Raw genomic sequence first — 17,194 nt, forward strand, 5'->3', positions numbered from 1 at the left:
TAAAGTTGGAAACATTGAAATTTAAGGGGTTATGGAATAAATTGTCCATAGTTTAGGGGTTTGAAATGCAAGCAACACGAAAATTAAGAATCTCAACATGTCTTTACAAAATTTTACTTTGAAAAAAGGGTTAATAGTAGTAGTAATAAAAGAATCGCCTCATCATCAAATATCAATCACATGCTGCTTTAAGATGTGAGTAATGACTCTTGAAAATCGAACATTAACTCTAATCATCCAAATCAAAACCCAACACAACACTCACCATCGCATACGGCTATGCTATTCAAAATTTCAAATCAACGTTGGAGCCATATTTAGAGTGCATATTCGAATTACCCTGTTTAACTGCTAAGCACGGCGCTGCACTGCCAAAAAATATGCACCATCTATTCGAACATACACGAAAGTGACTTATCCAATTTTTATTTATTTTAATTCTAAAATATAATAAAATTTAGAAAAAAATCAAACGTTCATAAATGACTAATTGATTTTTAACTTTTAATGCTTTTCATAATATCAAATTTAAGGACATAAAATTAGTTAAAATGATGGAAACAATGTTATTTCAAGTCCACTAAATGGAACATTTTGTAATAAAGCTATGGTTTAAAAATTATATGATTGATTACAAGTCAAAATAAAATTATAATTTAAATGAGTAGTTTTCATTTTAATAATTGTAGTTGAGATGGTTCTAGCACAAACTTGATTTTTAATACTATTCTAAGATGATAAATTATTAACAGTTACACTCTAACTTTTGGTAAATGAGGTTCACTTTCGTTATTCGTCCACCATCCATTATTTGTGAAGATCGTTCGTAGTGCACACCGGCGAAAACCTTTATGCACCACGTGCTATGTTTTGTAGATCCGGAGTTAGATCTAGTATACGTTCAAAGGCTATAAAATTAGGGTAGTATTCAATATTAAACCAATAATACAAAATTAATTCTAGAACTAAAAGCTCATAAATAAATCAATACTCGCGTTTGAATAGAGGATTGACCTAAATCGAGTGCGAAATACCAAGAATAACCTCATATGTGAAAAAATGAACCATACTTATACAAGTACTACAAATGTACAAGTGTGGTTTTCATGCCACATCTTTTCGATGGGCCCCACCCCATCCCATCCCTTATCAATTTCAATCCAAAATATTACTCCTGCAAATTTAAACTAAAATAAATAACGAACCCATTTACACGCGCACACAACACACGGACTTGTCTTCACCACACACAAATATAGATATACAGATATTGTATGTATAAGAGACAGTCTCCCATTTATTATTGTAACTATAAATAATTCCTAACTCACAGCACTCCAACATTTCTTTGCCAACACACCACCATTCCAGCTCCCCTTTTCATACCTTCCCACACATAAACCCTTCTCTCTCTCTCTCTAAAACTGAACAACAACAATACCGATGGGTGGTGCCGACGAGGACTGGGTCAACGCCGCCATCACAGACGCCGCGATGGTCGCCGAGCTCCTCGTGCGCCTGCACCGCTCTCCGCTTCCGCCGCCGAAGCCGGCTGCGTTCCGTCTGGAATGGACCGTGCGTCAGCGGAGGTCAAAAGCGGCGACGCCTGTCAACAACAAGCCGAGGAAACCCGGCCGCGGCCACAGAGCCAGCCCTACCACTCCGCTGACGTGGAGCGATGCCACCACCTCCTTCAGCGGCCGCTCCGATGAGTCTACCCGGCCTATAGCCTTCAATCCCTCCGCCTCAACGAGATCTAAGGTATCTGTATATGTGTGTGTGTGTTTCTCACTGTTTACGTGTGTATCCATCTTATACACACGTACACGTACGGATATTTAGTTTTCTGGATGCGTTCTGAATTCGGATCGGATTCCGCACATTGATGGCCGGCGTCGGCGTGTGATTCTTCTTCCTTCTGCTCACTTTTTCTAAAAACAGAGTATATTTAATTTTTCGAAACGGTTTTTCGGTATCGAAGTGACAATAATACCCTCCTCGCCTGCATGGACGGAATCTGAATCGGAGGAGTTCAGCGTCACATCGCCGATCTGATTCTGGCGCCGTGATGCTCCGCCACGCCCCTCCGTCTTCTGCAATTTTGAAATTTTGTTTCTAGATTTTGTGAAAAAATAAAAAAAAGGAATAAAATAGCTCTTGACTTTGTTTCAACGCATATATTGGTCAGAAGCGGCACACGAGAGTGGAGGACTCTTATCACGTTTTTTTCCCACCTCGCCCAACCCTATTTTGTGCTCCTTGTGGCCACATCTCAATTGACCGAAATATCCATCGATTTTAGGGGCAGCTTCGTCATTATCTCGGCCAATTATCTGATTTTTACCAAATTTCTCGAATGGAATATTTTTGTAGATGGTTTAAAAGGAGGGGTAGTTTGGGGAGGTGGAGGAGTGCCCTGTCGAAGGGGTGGGGTGTGGGTTTGGTGGAGCGTAACGAGTGGTGGTTTAATTAGTGATTAATTAATAAGGGGGGAGGGAGGGATCCCGTGTGGTGGGGTTGTTCTGCGCCCACATCTCCTTGTCCTTTTCCGCCAACCATGAAATGCCATCTGTCAACAACACTTCGCGTGAACTCCGAGGCACATATAAGCAAGCTGTACTGCCTAGTATTCGTCTCTCTCTCTCAATCTAAATCCGACATGCATACACGGACACGCTGGTGGGGTGGGGGGAGGGTGGGGGATAGACTAGCTGTGGGGTTTTCATTGTGTGAGTAGGACAAAAATTAGTTAAGATGGACTATGGAATGTGACTGCTTCGTCACCACCATTTCTTTCTAAAGAGGTGTGTAGAGTAATTGGGGATTGTAATTTAATCGAGTGGAAAGTTGAAAGGAGTTGTTTAGATTTGGGTGTAATTTTCTTGCATGACAGTGGGTTAGCGTGGGTTGTTGCTGTTACTGTAATTAAATAATCCATCTGTTTTGTTACTTCAAGAAAGGTTGAATTTTTTCAGAGGAATAAAATAATGTGTTGATGAAGGGGTTTGAAAATGCCAATTGTAGGAAAGTGTTTCGGTTGCCACATCAACTTCTTCAACTAATTAATACTATTTGTTGTGGAGTTGGTTTTTGTTGAATCCTTATTAAGATTTGTGTGGATATATATATGTTTTTAGGGATTATTACGACTGCAAATTTGAATCAAGTATGTGGTCGTCGATGTCGAATATGACTGACTCTGTTCTGTTCTAATTTTCTGCTGCAGAATAATGTGGATGGTGAAAAGACCAACTCCAAGAGGTCAAGAAAGAAGAAGGTGAATCTCTTTAGGGAATGGTAGTCTGTTAAATTCGTTTCTGTGTGCGATATCATTGTGAATACTACGAATTTTCTTTTGAAATGGATTTGGGACTTGCAAATGTTTAAGGAGTGAATTTTTAAAGTTATCTAGAATAATAGTCAAATATAATTTGTGTTAATTAACATCTAGCATGAGCCAAGCTAATGTGTTCCACTTTTGTGTATTTCAGACTTTGGCAGAGCTCAAAGATGAAGAGAGCTCACTGCTGAAGGAAAGAAGAGAGCTAAAAAGGGTATATTCCATATTTCATCTACTAGACAGTACTAACGAATTTTGCGGCTATTAGTCCATAACTTCTTATCATTACCGATGTCCTTTCCTCCTCAGGAAATGTCAGCCTTGCGAATGAATTTGGAGAGAGAAAGGGCTACACATGAGAAATTAAAGCGGATGAAGGTAATTAGTGCATACGCAATCTTCTTTTAGATTTTCATATGCATTCTATTGAGTTTATATAAATAGTTTGCTGTGTTTTCTATGCTTTTGACCTTAACACTCCTCATCTTCAACAGAATTTGAAACACTTGTTATTTGACTTTCCAACCTACTGCCATCCTCTATGTTGTGGCCTTTTCTGATCTGACATGACTTCGTTCGTGTTTTAAAAACCAGTAACTTTGAAATCACTGATTTGAATCTTGTGGCAAAATATTTTAATTTCGAAGTCTTACCTAGCACTGCTCTTTATATTTGTGTCTTCTTCTGTTGCATAGATCTTTGAAGCCTTCTAGTTAGCAACACAGCTATATAAGGCTTTTCGATTATATCACGGGTTGTAGTCATAAAAGTTGCCCAAAATTACTTAACATTTTACTTGGAGTTCGATGAGAAATTGAAAAGGTTTTTCTGGGTAGTTTGATTTCCTTATGACACTTTGAAGATCTTTATGTTGCTTTCAATTATCTTCAACAATAACATTCTCTTCTGTACAGATTGATCTGCAGCCTTCTCCAGAATCAACATCCGCACCTGAGGAATCCGTTTCTGGTCAACTTCAAATGGAATCAACAGCTCGTGATCCTACTACGACTTCTACAACTACTAGTCTCACGATGCCAGTTGTCTCAGGCAGCAATGTCCTAGAATTGTTTGCGACAAATGCTCATAGCAATGGGAATGCAGATGAAGAGTCTGATTCGAAGTTCATCCTCCCTGATCTTAACATTCCATTCGATGAGCCCTGCTGCAGTGCTACAGTTATGGTATCAGCTAGCTAGACCATCAACGCTGCACCTGTTCTCGACTAAGGCAGAACAGGTGCGGCGAATGATACCTATACTTGATAAAGACTAACCTCTTTCAGAACATAGTATACTATAGTTATATAGTAGAACGAGCTACCTCCTACACGGCCTGATGAACTGCCAGTGGTGTTGGGATCCATTCTTTTTTGTTTAGTTATTACCAGTGGAGTGGACTAGATTGGAAATCCTAACGTGTTAGCTGAAGTTAAATATATATATATTTTTCTTACCTTGTATTTTCTGGAGATTTTTATAGGTGATAATGTAAACTATCTTGTGTAAGAGATATATGTGTGTTATTTCTTCAAAGCAAATATGAGTGACAGATAGAAGGCTCATTTAATTTGGTATGTATTTTGATTTTAATTATTGCACCAGTTTATTCAATATATGAGGTTTGTTACTCCATTTTCAAGCAAGTGTTCCTGAGATGTGATTATCAAAAATATTTTATACTCAGAACCCCCTCCCCCCTCCACCCCACACACACAAAAAAAAACAGAGTATATTAGTTGCAGTATTTATATGTTGTCACCTTTCTATATAACTATTGATTACACTGATATTTCATCCTTTTCATAAATTCAAAAAACTACTATTACATTTGTCATTTTCCAAATCAAAGTCAATTCATCTCTAAACATGCAAAATCGAAAATGTTTTGGCCCCTTTGACCAGGATTAAGGACTAAATTAGATTTGAGTTATTTTATAAATATTCACCCGAAAAAACAAAGTATAGTAACTACTGGTACTTTATCCGTCCCACCATAAGACCAAGTTTATCGGTGGATGGAGGCCGACCTCCATGTTATTACGCAATTAAAAAAAGAAAAAATTGTAATTGAAGGTCTCCCTCTCTCTTCAACCGTGGTTCACATGGTGGGCAACCTCCAACCACTAGGTTTAGGGTTTAGCTCAAGTGGTTGAGGAGGGTTTAGGAGGGAGGCAAGGATACCGCGTCATCCTAGAGGTCAAGTGGTTGAGGAGGAAGGCAAGGAGGTTGATGAGGGAGGTAAGGATACCGCGTCATCCTAGAGGTCACGAGTTCGACCCCTGGGAGGCGCATCTTGGGGATTAATTTCCCCTGGGGGGTTCTTGAGTCCTGGCCTGGACCCAGGTGCTGGGAGAGATAGGTTAACGACGTCCCCTTGATTGGGTTGATAGGTTAACTGGTCTGGACCCGTGCTTGGGGAAAGGTTGGCTGACTCGTTCCTTCCCATCTCGACAACGAAGCGCAGCTTGGTGGTAAGACGCTTCACCTCCGACCGTTAGGCCGGGGGGTCCGAGTCACTTCGGGGGTATATGGGGAACCATTGTCGATCCTCCTTAAAAAAAAAAAAAACCTCCAACCACTTGGTTGCCCATGTCATTCTTTGATTAATTAAGCCAATGAAGTTGTGCCACATGGCATAATTTCATTGGTTGATATTTTGTTTTTATAAAATTATATATTTTATATGTTATGTTAAAAAATTATAAAAATTATATTAAAATTTATAATTTTTCATTCTCTATAAATAGAGACCACATTTGTTATAGTTTTATATATACAAAAATTTCATCTTTTCCTTTTTCTTTAGTATAATTTCATATATTTTTTATTAGTTTGTCATTTATTATGTAATAGTAATATTTCATGTAATAGTATTATTATAAAAAATAATAAAAATAAATATATAATTGTGTGGTTGGGTGGTCATTGATAAACCATCAAAAAATGTATGGTTGGATTGGATCAATATTGATAATGTGAAAGATGATGTGGAGGAGATATAAACTAATTAAATACTGAAAAAATAGATGGTTGGGTTGAGTTAAGTGGTTGCTGATAAACATAGTCTAAGTGAGTCATATTACTTTTTGGAATGTCCCACCATAAGTGTGCCATTTCTATTTTAAGCAAAAAATTCTCTCTTACTTTATTTTCCACCTACTTTATTCTTTTCACTCCTCTACTTTTTCCTCTCTCATACTTTACCTTCTACACTTAACTATTTAAATATCAATTCATTAAATCTTGAACAAAGTATAATATAAAATGTATAATAATACAACAATAGTAATTATGTAAATCAGTGACTAGCCCCCACACAGTGTTACAGTTGATAGATGATATAGAACTCTAGTTATTCAATAGTAATTTATTTGGTGGCGTTACAAATTATATGTATCATGATTATGAATTCATTTTAGATTTGGTGAATAAAAAATGCTGGCCATGTATATAGGCAGGGTATGATGGTCAAAGTTGACGTCATATAACTGTAAATTATGGAGAAAATCTAGATCACTAGATTTATCAAAATGGTCATAATATAGGTGAGACTCAGAGAGGCTGAGGGCCCATATCCAACCCTATTTCCCTAACCATGCTATGAGAAACAACCCAATTCATTAAGGGTTCACTTTAGAATAATTCTAATTCTAACATTTTTAAGAATTGAGGAAGAATTAAAACATATATAAATTAAAGACTCCATTGTTTAGTGTACAAGATTTGATTTTAAATATGGCCAAATAGGGCGTGTTCACTTTGCTCTATTTCTTATCTATAGATTTGGGCCTGCCAGATATGAGGACACTGTTACTCACATAAATGGATGCAGATAGCAAATCTTACAAATTTGAAAGGAAATAAATGTGCTCTATTTCGTATGAACAGTGCGGGCCAACCATTATTTCTTGGGCTCTCCATAATTATATAGAATGCACCAAGCACTAGAATTTTAAGAAATAGGCCTAGATATGGCCAATTCACGCCCTAATGCTGACTTTGACATAATGGAATTGACAAATTTAGCCCCAAATGATGAGTGAGAGAGGGTAATGGGGTGGAAAGGTGAGGTAAATGTGTAAAATCAAGTTCATTTCTTGGTGGAGAGCCCAATGCACAAACAAATCTAATTACATATTGTCCAAGATTTCAATTCTTGCCCATTTCTTTGAACAGTGCGGGCCTCTGCCCAATTCTAGGGCTTCCTCCAATTAATTAGTGAAAGATGAACAATCATAATTCCCCAATTGGGCCATGGTTCAAAAATACATTAGTCTTATTTATCATTTGGATCTTCCCAAAAAATTAATCACATTCTACTTTAGGTAAGTCTTTCACTTTAAAAAAATGAGTCTTAATTTCCAATATTAATATATATTCCGATTATTTTTTCTATCTCTCTATTTTTTACATATTAAACTCATGTCATCCGCTATAAAGTAAGTATATTGACAATGGACATATGGATGGTGGAATTGCAATTCATTTCCCAATTTCTTGAATAGTTGTTTTCTCCATTCCCTAATAAATACTTGTAAACTTTTTTATGAAAACGTAAAATACTAAATTAACCCTTAGTTTCGAATTTTGCATGCATACTCCTCATATTTTCCACGAATTTTTTTTAAAAAAGGAATTTTTTTTAGTTTTTTAATGGTGGTGATACTTGTTACTTGTTAGAGGGAGTCCAGGTATATTACAACAAATTATAACTTCCACTATCAATTCAAAACTCCTTTGACATTACTCAAATGATCATAATCTCTATGAATATCAAGAATTAATGAGATTTTAATTTGTAGTTGAGTTTGACACAATTGGTTTACATCAGTTTTTCTCATAAAACTTGAGAAAAATTATATCGTGACAGCTTTTCGACTTGGGTTGGGTAGATTAAAAAAGAGAATATCCCCTATGAAAAAGAGGGTTACTTTCTTGTTAATCATTTAATTTAATCTGCTGCACTGAATATACATCTGACTACACCATAGTGTTCTGATTAATTACAGTTTTCTGACTTGAAACTAATTATGTCCAATTTAGCAGAATAGAATTATGGACTACTAGTTTATTAGTGAAAAAGGTGCGTTGATATCTGCTTTATTTTTCAGTTACTACTCTTTATCTGTTCTTCTAATCACTTATTTTCATTAATTAATTGTTGGAAACAAATAAGTTTGGACTTATATATAAGCTGACAACTACTCAGTCTTCCAATTAATTTCTTGACAATTGACATGCTGCATTGTTTCGATTATTCTCTTCGATTTTGAACTTTTGAATTGGGAACCACAAACTTCTGGATTAATTGTACTCTTATTTTGTCTAATTAAAAGCTTAAATGATTTATTTTATTTCACATATACTTTGGTGGAGGAATAATTATGCTCCATTAATTAGTTGGCCAGACTTTCACATTTAATTCGTTGGACTCATTAATGCCATCCCATGAGTTAGTACTCCATATATATCAGTTTCAGACACTAATAACTAAATGCTGGTCCACTGCTTTGGTAAATACATATGCTCTATGGTTGTGATTTGCATTTGATATAGTGAAATTTCTAGTTTGACATAATCATCGATATAAATCACTTCGTGTTGAATTGAGTAAATAATTTATGTGTTGTCTATTGATTTATATTCGTTGCAATTATTGTTTGTCATGTCCTATTAATTACAGTACTAGTATAATTTTTATTAATTGAGGTCCCCTAATTACAAAGGAAACATGTACATACTAGGCTTTACAACATACTGCTACTATTTAGTATCCATACTATACTAAAATGAGAGTATAGTGAAGAAATTCTAAAAAGCCGTCGGTAATAGTCATTGCCGACAAATATCACGCATCATACAAATATTGTCGTTAAACCGATGAATTCACAATTGTCAGTATTCTCGATGAGCTAACATTGTATTGTTTGCCTTGTGCGTATACCCGATTATGTTTTGATAATTAATTGCGAAGAATGCCTTGTTTGTTCGTCGACAATATCCAGTTTCCATAGTGCATGGAATAGGTTTTGATGATACAAATTGAAGTACTTTTAATGGTACAACACAGTGTCACAAGATATTAAAATTGAATCATAAGTCGAGGTTGATACAAGGCCCCCCAAGCTCCACCACAATAGGCCTTATTTTATTCATGTTAATTTCACCATTAAATTTCACACACATGAAAAATGAGTTTTAACTACTAGAAAATCACAACTAAAGCTTTTATACTCCACATTAGTGGTGGCAAATGGGATGTAACAAGATGCATGCCCCAATAAAACCCTAAATAACTCAAAACAAAACACTAATTAAAGTCATACTAGGAGTAGTACTTAAATATACAAATTTCATTAATTGATCATCAACCCATCTTCAAACCAAGCTAACGCCGCCTTCCTCCGCCGGATTCCGCCCAAACAGGTGCGCCGCCGACGTCACAACCGAGGCAGTCTTTACCCTCTTCCTCTTCCTCCTCTGCGGAAACGAAGAGCTCGAACACTGCTCCGGGAGGACGGAAGGAACGTGGAAATTGGTCCTCGCCTTGGACCCACGCAGCCTCCTCGCGGCGGCGTCGTAGGCGCGCGCCGCCTCCTCCGCCGTGTCGAAGGTGCCGAGCCAGTGGCGGCACCGCCCTAAGCCGTCGCGAATCTCCGCCGACCACCGCCCCCACGGCCGCTTCCGCACGCCCCTGTAGCTCCTCGGCGGATCGGCGGCGGCGCCGAAGAGGACGCGCTCGCCGACGACGACGGCGATTCCTTCGAGGGCGGGGGGGTTTTGACGGAAGTACAAGTGGTGAAGAGGGTTTTCTTGTTTCGGGAAGAAAGGGACGTTTTCTTGCATTTCGACACTGCTGTGTTTCATTGTTTTCTCAATTTTGTGTACATTTCACATAACATCGCTGTCTATTTAATGGTACTACTTCATTTAAGGGTCTTATTTGAGTTCGGCATCTGAGTTTTAAGAAATACCAAGAAAAATGAGTGAAAAAAATGAAATGTGAGATCCATTTTTATATACTAGTAGTATTAATTTTATAAAAAAAAATGTGAGGGTAATAAGTTAGTGAAAAGTAGGGTCTACATACATAGCTACCATTTAGAGCGTCCACTATAATGTGGACGCGGCTATAGCCGCGTTTGGGGCGGAAGCGGGGCGGCTATAGTGGGGAAGGTGGGCGGACAACACGCCGCGGCGGTGGGGGTGGCGGACGCGGGATAGCCGCGTTCGGGGCGAGCCCGCGGCTGGGGTGAATGGAGGAAGAATGGGTGGGGCGATAGCCGCGGCGCCCTATAGTGTGAAAACGGGGCGGATGCGGGCGCCGCGGCGGTGGGGCGGCTGTGCGAGAAGGGGGGGCGGCGCGGCGGTCGAGCGCCCGTGCCATAGTGGACGCCCTTATAGTAGTACTAAAAGTTAAACAGGACTCCTAATAGCGGACGAACTAAAATAGCATAATGGGACTTCTAATGACAAATGGAGAAGAGAGGGTAGTATTGTTTGGGTGTTCATAAACCACTTTCGGAAATCACCAATTTTTATACACAGTTTTTCTATTACTAACAAAAAAATGTTTAATTATTGGATTTTATATACTCCTTTTCATCCCCATTATTAAAAGTCTCATTCTCATCGGTGCTAGGAATGTTAAAAAGTAGTTTGACTTTGTAATATAAAAATGGTAGAAAAAATTAGTGGAATATGAACACCACTTTTATACAAGAAGTATTAATTTTATAATAATAGATGAGTGGAGTAAGTTATTGAAATGTGAAGGGCAAAGGCCAAAAATAGTACTAGTATTACTAAAATCAATATGTGTTTTTGTACTGTGCTAATATTTTCACAATCAATTATATAATTAATTGAACAAAGAAGTTTTAAAAAATGACTCCTAAATAAATAGTGCATGAACTCGCGTGATTGAGGCATCGTGCATGCCTTCATGTGCATCACATGTGGTGCCGTCCGTGCGTGCATGCAATGAAACATCCATGATTTTGATATTGAGAGTTCAAATCAGTATTAATAATTCTGCGTAATTTCCCGCATCGGAATTGCTGGAACGATAGGTAAATAAGAAGAGGATAAGTAGTAGAAACCAGAGATACATTTTGTGGTGGTTGTTAGAAACAACGTAAAGGCAGAATGAAATTTAATGTTGATGATAAATTAAATAATAGTACTAGTTGATTTTTAAGTAAATTACATAATTTTAATATGAAAATCACTGATATATATAATGTGACATTCAAATGTTTAACATTAGGCCATCCACAATAGGAATAGCCCAGCAATAGCCCACAGCCATAGCCTAGCCACAAACTCCTTCTGCCACATTATCAGCACTAAAAATCCTCTTGCCACATCATCAAAACAAGCAAATAGCCCAACCATAGCCTAGCCACATCAATAATAACAATTATATAAAAATGAAATAATTAACAATAACACAATATACGGAATTTAATTTACGAGACATATACGGGAAACATTAATAATACTATTAAAATTTTAAAAAGTACAATAATTTAAAAAAAGTACAATAATTTAAAAAAATTACAATAATTTAAAAAAATTACAATAATTAAAAAAAAGTACAATAATTCACTCCTCGTCTCCGTCGTCGTCTCCTCCGTCGCTGTCGCCACCCTCGCCTCCGCCTCCGTCGCCACCATCGCAGCCGCCTCCGTCGCCACCGTCGCCGCCGCCTCTACTCCCGCCGGTCTCCCTCCGTGCCGCCTCCAACTCGTCCTGCATGCTCATGAGCAATGTTTGAAGCAAACTCTTCTTCACGGGGTCCACCGCCGCCCGCCATTCGGCCAGCGTCTTGACCATCTAAGCGCGCGTTTGTTGACGCGCGAAGAATTTGAGATCTGCTGTGGATTGGCCAAGGGGGGATGCCGATTGGACCTCCTGGGAACCCTCGGCGACCCCCCTCGCCTCCTGTTTAGCCCGCTTGTGCCCAACCGGGCGAGTTCGGCGAGCGAACGAACGAGGGGTCGGGACCTCCAGGGCCGTCTCAGGGAGGTCGTGGGAACCACCGCTACTGCCGCGGAAATCACCGGTATAGTTAAGTCGTTGCTTCTTCGGCCAGCCAACGTCGACACCTACTCGGAACTTCTCGGAGTCGTTCAGCTCAAGATAGCAGTTCCAGTAGGTGAACTCCTTATACAACCCGGGCTAGGGGAAGGCTTTCTCCGCTATCCTCCTGCAGTCTTCCTCCGTTTGGCCACTGCTCTGCATGCGGAGGGCGTTGGCGTACAAACCCGAAAATCGGGAGACGGCAGCCCTGATTCGGTCCCACCCCTTCCGGCAATCCTCCCCGTTGCGTGGCCTCCCCTACGGGCAAAATGTCTGGTAGGCTACTGCTATCTTGCCCCACAAGTTGACGATCCTCTGGTTGTTCGAAACGAGAGGATCGTCGCAAACACTCACCCACGCCTTGGACAGCGCGACGTTCTCCGCGTCCGTCCACCTCCTCCGGACCTGGCTATCCACACCCGGCTGCGACGACTCGCCCTTCTTCTTCTCCTTGCCCTTCTTCTTTGGGTCGCCCCGACCCCGCACTGCTCCCCCCATTTGATCGGGAGTTTCCGGAACCCCGAGCATATCGAACCCCAACTCCTCTAAGGAGAAAGACTCAAATTGCGTGAACTGCGAATCAGCTGGGGTCGATGTGTGCGAAGAAGCAGTCGAAAAATCAAAACTGGGGCGATAGACGTTTTCCTCCCACGGTGTCCCCTGTGTCGCCGGTACCCCCCTATCGGGGGCTGCATCGGCGTCCCCCCTAGGCATCATCTGCATCCCGGGTGCCCACCCCGGCATCATCTACACACCGGGCTGCATCCCTGGTACCCCCTGCCACGCCGACGTACTCCCCCCAGGTGCCATCCCGGGCATCATCCCCTGCCACGGGTACATGTTATAGTACCCTGGCATCGGATCCCATCCACCTCCCACGGGTACCGGGGGAGTTTGAGACCCGCTCGTCACTGGAGTACCTTCGTTGGTGTTCTCCATTTCTCGGTGTTGATCTTGTACAGAAATTAAGATAGAGAGAGTACTCGTTAAAACAAGTGGTGCGAATGAAAATGACGCAAAAGCGCGTATATATAGTGTTTCGAAAAAAAATCGTCTAGGCGATGCGCTAGGTGATCCGGACGCTGCAATAGCGCCGAGCGGATCGCCGAGCACATCGCCTAGCGCCACGAAATCGCCGAGCGCTAGACGGTTTTTAATTCCGAAAATGGTTGGGCGGTTGCAATGGACCACCTAGCGCCGGCGCTCGGCTAGGCGGTGCGCTAGGCGCCATTGCGGATGGCCTTATAAAAGTCCATGAATATTTCAATCAATTATACAAATATTTTATAAAATAGCCAAAAATTGCAAAGCGAATTATCACGAATCATGAATAAAATAATGTTTATTCGATTAATTTGAATCCAGAAAGGTTTTCTGATATAAAACTCTTAGTCTTAATTCTTCCAACTATTTCATTAAAATTTAATAGAACATGAAAAGTTGGAATTGTTTATATTATGCATTTTGGGAACACTACAACAAAACTAGAGTAAAAGTTATTTCGTCTTTCAGTTTACACACACCTATACTTTACGTATATAAATCGGTGATTCAAGTCCCAGTTTATTTGCATTTTTACATTATCGACAAAACTAGATCCATAGAATTGATGGGAATATACAAAACGGTTATTTGCTCTTAATTTATACTCCCCCGTCCCACAAAGATTGTCTCACAAAGATTGTCTCACTTTGATTAGACACGAGTTTTAAGAAATGTAATGAAAAATGAGTTGAAAAAGTTAGGGTAATGTGAGTCCAACTTTTTAATATTAGTTTTATATTAAAATGTGAGTATGAATAAGTTGGTGGAATATGAGATTCGCTAAATGAGACAAATTTTGTGGGAAGGACCGGTATGGAAAAATGGAAAAATCTAAAAAGGGAGTAGTAGTGCTAATAATAATTTATAATACTATAAATGACGTGTGTTAGTAAATAAAATATACTCCGTTTATAATATCAAATCAAATACTAGTCCGTATTTATATAGAATAGATTTGGAGAATGTAAGATATTCCAATCAAATAGGACAAGACCAGAATCCATAATGACAGACGGGATATATTTATCTCCGTTTTACATCACCTACTAAATTTCATTGTTCCCATCATTTATTCCTCGCAAAATATAAATATAATGAATTATAGAATTTCTAACCTTTCAAAAATTGGAAATCAGTATAAATCAGGTAGCTTTCTATGATTTAAATATTTTGATAGATAGAGTAATAATTGTATCTATAATAAATATTAAGTACCCCTCACGACTCACTTAAGATGACTTACTTTTCTTTTTGGTTTATCACAAAATAGAAACATTTTTATCTCTACTTTATTCTATCTCTTACTTACTATTTCCACTTAACATACAAAATAATTTGTATAAAATTCTATACCGGCCGTCCAAGAAATGAGTCATCTTCCTTATGACGGACAGAGTATTATATAAAGGTAGTATTATTATATACTCCCTACGTTCACAATTTAAAGATCCAATGGACAAGACGGACGTGATGTTGATCAGCTTATGGCGTGCGCGCCCACAACTTAACATCAAAGACGGACGCAGAAATAATTATCATTGGGGGCTGAGATTTCTAAATTTTATTTTGATGTATATTTTTGAGTAATTCAGATAATTTGTAGGGGTTTTTATATTATGACTTACGATAAATTTGACTAAATTTCAAAAAAATTTAATAGAAAAAGTTAAAAAAAAATTATTTCATTGATGGCTTAAGCCTTTCCCCTTTGACTTTGGGTCCGCCCGTGCTTAACATGTACACTCATGTTGCACGATGTGCTACACTTTTTGCGCCATTTTTTACGCCAATTGTTGTACTTCCTTCATTCCTTGTTAAGTGATTCGTATTCTTTTTACTACTGTATTATGTTTTAAGTTAAATGAGTTATTTCATTTTTAGCATTCTTTCTCTTACTTGTTTCTCTCTATTTTTTCTCTTTATGCTTAATTAATAAATCTCATATTTTAGAAATCTAGTGCCAAAAAAACGGTGAGATTAAATCGAACTATGAAGCTTACGTGATGAAGCATAGATAGGATTAAGATGAATTGATCCTCCTAATAATGTTGTAGCTCTGCAGCCGTAATAGGAGGATCATCAATTATGAGGCAATAAATGGATTGTTAGGCTGCATGCATGCCTTTTACTTACGGCTATGATTACTCCGAGCTATGTTCCGGTGGTATTGGGTGCACACAAGGATCCGCGTGCTCCCACTCAAATCCACCGTGTAAAGACCATGTTTCTGACAACCAAGATCCGCAGTTTTCTGCATGGCATAATCAACGGTTGTGATCATCTATCAGTAGTAGGGTCCAAATTCAATCGTATACTCCCTCCGTCCTATTAAATATGCAACATTTACTTTTCGGCACAAGATCTTATGTAGTGTTGTTTTGTGAGTTAATGAAGAGAGAAGAAAAAGTAGAGAGAGTATTATTTCCATTTTTAGAAACGTTTCATTTTTAATGGGACAGACCAAAAAGGAAAATGTTTCATTTCTAATAGGACAGAAAAAAGTAGTATATATTTTGGGTGAAAGTGGAAGGGACCTTTGATGCTTAACTTTGCTTGTAATTTTTGTTGTTTGGGAACGCAAATTTATTAGTTTTAATTTTAATTCTGTATAAAATAACCCTTTCTATATGGAGTGTATTAAATTTGAAAAAGTCATGAGCCTATTATTCTTTTTGGGGATAATATTTATTTAAATTACGGAATTTAATCCAATTATGATCAATTTTAGTACTCCCTCTGTCCGCGAAAAATAGGGCACTTTGTGAATGACACACATGTACAATGTTTAAAAAAGAATATGAAATTATGAAGTTTTAGGTTTTTTTAATTATTTTATTTGTATAGAAAATGATATCTTTTAGCGATGCTCGAAATAACGTTGTTTTGTTAAAATAAGTATTTTTCTCATTTATTAAACAACATTGTTCCGAGCATCTATATAGAATTGTTTTTTACATGGATAAGCCAACTGAGACAAATTAAAAAATTTTGATTAAGCATTTTGTATTCAAATATTATGAGACTAGCCAGGATTTAGTTAAATTAACTTCATGATTTAAAGAACGCTTTTTATCTTGTAACTTATGAAAAGGGAGGGATGCGATTTGAATTCCTATACTTTGATGTTTATAGACTTAAGTCTCATGAAGTTATATAGTAATTGGTTGTTTGCAATTTCGAACACAATTTAAAATTTATTTAAATCAGTTAACACTTGTAAGTTTTAATATAGTATGTCTTCTTGGCCAAGATGAATAACACAAACTTTTCAATAAACTGCAATTGACCTTCAACTACTTACACATTTATATCCATTTATTTGATTACGTCAAGTCCCAAGAAACGAATAAATGAGATATAAAAGGTAAAGATGTTGTCAACCACAACTACAAGTTAGCTCATTGCAAACTTCCAAACACAAAAAAATCCACAATCTTTTCATGTGGCAATGCAAATAAAATTGTTTGCTTGTTTTGGGCACTTTCCCAATGAGGGAGCGAAAAAGGGATTGATCCAAATTTTGAATATACCAACAACATTTCACATGGAACAAAAAGGAATGTCTGTCTACGAAGACCATTGCCTAATGGTGCCTACTAATAAACTTATTACTAATATTCTTTCAGAATTGAAAAGAACAAAATAATTCGATGATAAAAATATGAAAGTTGGTTTCCCAAGAGAAACAGTCTTTGGACTAGGAGATTTAATGCTTGTTTTTGTT

General features: G+C 38.1%; 2 protein-coding genes across 2 annotated transcripts; one reads left to right on the forward strand and one right to left on the reverse strand.

Annotated features, from left to right (window-relative positions):
* Positions 1-1,301: 1,301 nt before the first annotated feature.
* LOC121797271 lies at positions 1,302-4,957 on the forward strand. Its single transcript, XM_042196030.1, has 5 exons — positions 1,302-1,761; positions 3,227-3,277; positions 3,492-3,554; positions 3,650-3,718; positions 4,255-4,957. The coding sequence occupies exons 1-5, from the start codon at positions 1,444-1,446 to the stop codon at positions 4,537-4,539; spliced, it is 786 nt and encodes a 261-aa protein (XP_042051964.1). The 5' UTR covers positions 1,302-1,443; the 3' UTR covers positions 4,540-4,957.
* Positions 4,958-9,720: 4,763 nt separating this feature from the next.
* Positions 9,721-10,188, reverse strand: LOC121796593 (ethylene-responsive transcription factor ERF084-like). The gene has a single exon (XM_042195413.1). It carries the CDS (start codon positions 10,186-10,188, stop codon positions 9,721-9,723), a length of 468 nt encoding a protein of 155 aa, XP_042051347.1.
* Positions 10,189-17,194: the final 7,006 nt, after the last annotated feature.

Source organism: Salvia splendens, chromosome 3 (genome assembly GCF_004379255.2).
Source record: "Salvia splendens isolate huo1 chromosome 3, SspV2, whole genome shotgun sequence".
Taxonomy (NCBI): Eukaryota; Viridiplantae; Streptophyta; class Magnoliopsida; order Lamiales; family Lamiaceae; genus Salvia; species Salvia splendens.

Excerpts from the sequence above, each read along its gene's own strand:
- LOC121797271 (XM_042196030.1), top strand. The coding sequence starts at position 1,444 with ATGGGTGGTGCCGACGAGGACTGGGTCAACGCCGCCATCACAGACGCC. Across the intron at positions 1,762-3,226 it reads CCGCCTCAACGAGATCTAAG|AATAATGTGGATGGTGAAAA; the intron begins GTATCTGTATAT and ends TTTCTGCTGCAG. Across the intron at positions 3,719-4,254 it reads AGAAATTAAAGCGGATGAAG|ATTGATCTGCAGCCTTCTCC; the intron begins GTAATTAGTGCA and ends TCTTCTGTACAG.
- LOC121796593 (XM_042195413.1), bottom strand. The coding sequence starts at position 10,188 with ATGCAAGAAAACGTCCCTTTCTTCCCGAAACAAGAAAACCCTCTTCAC.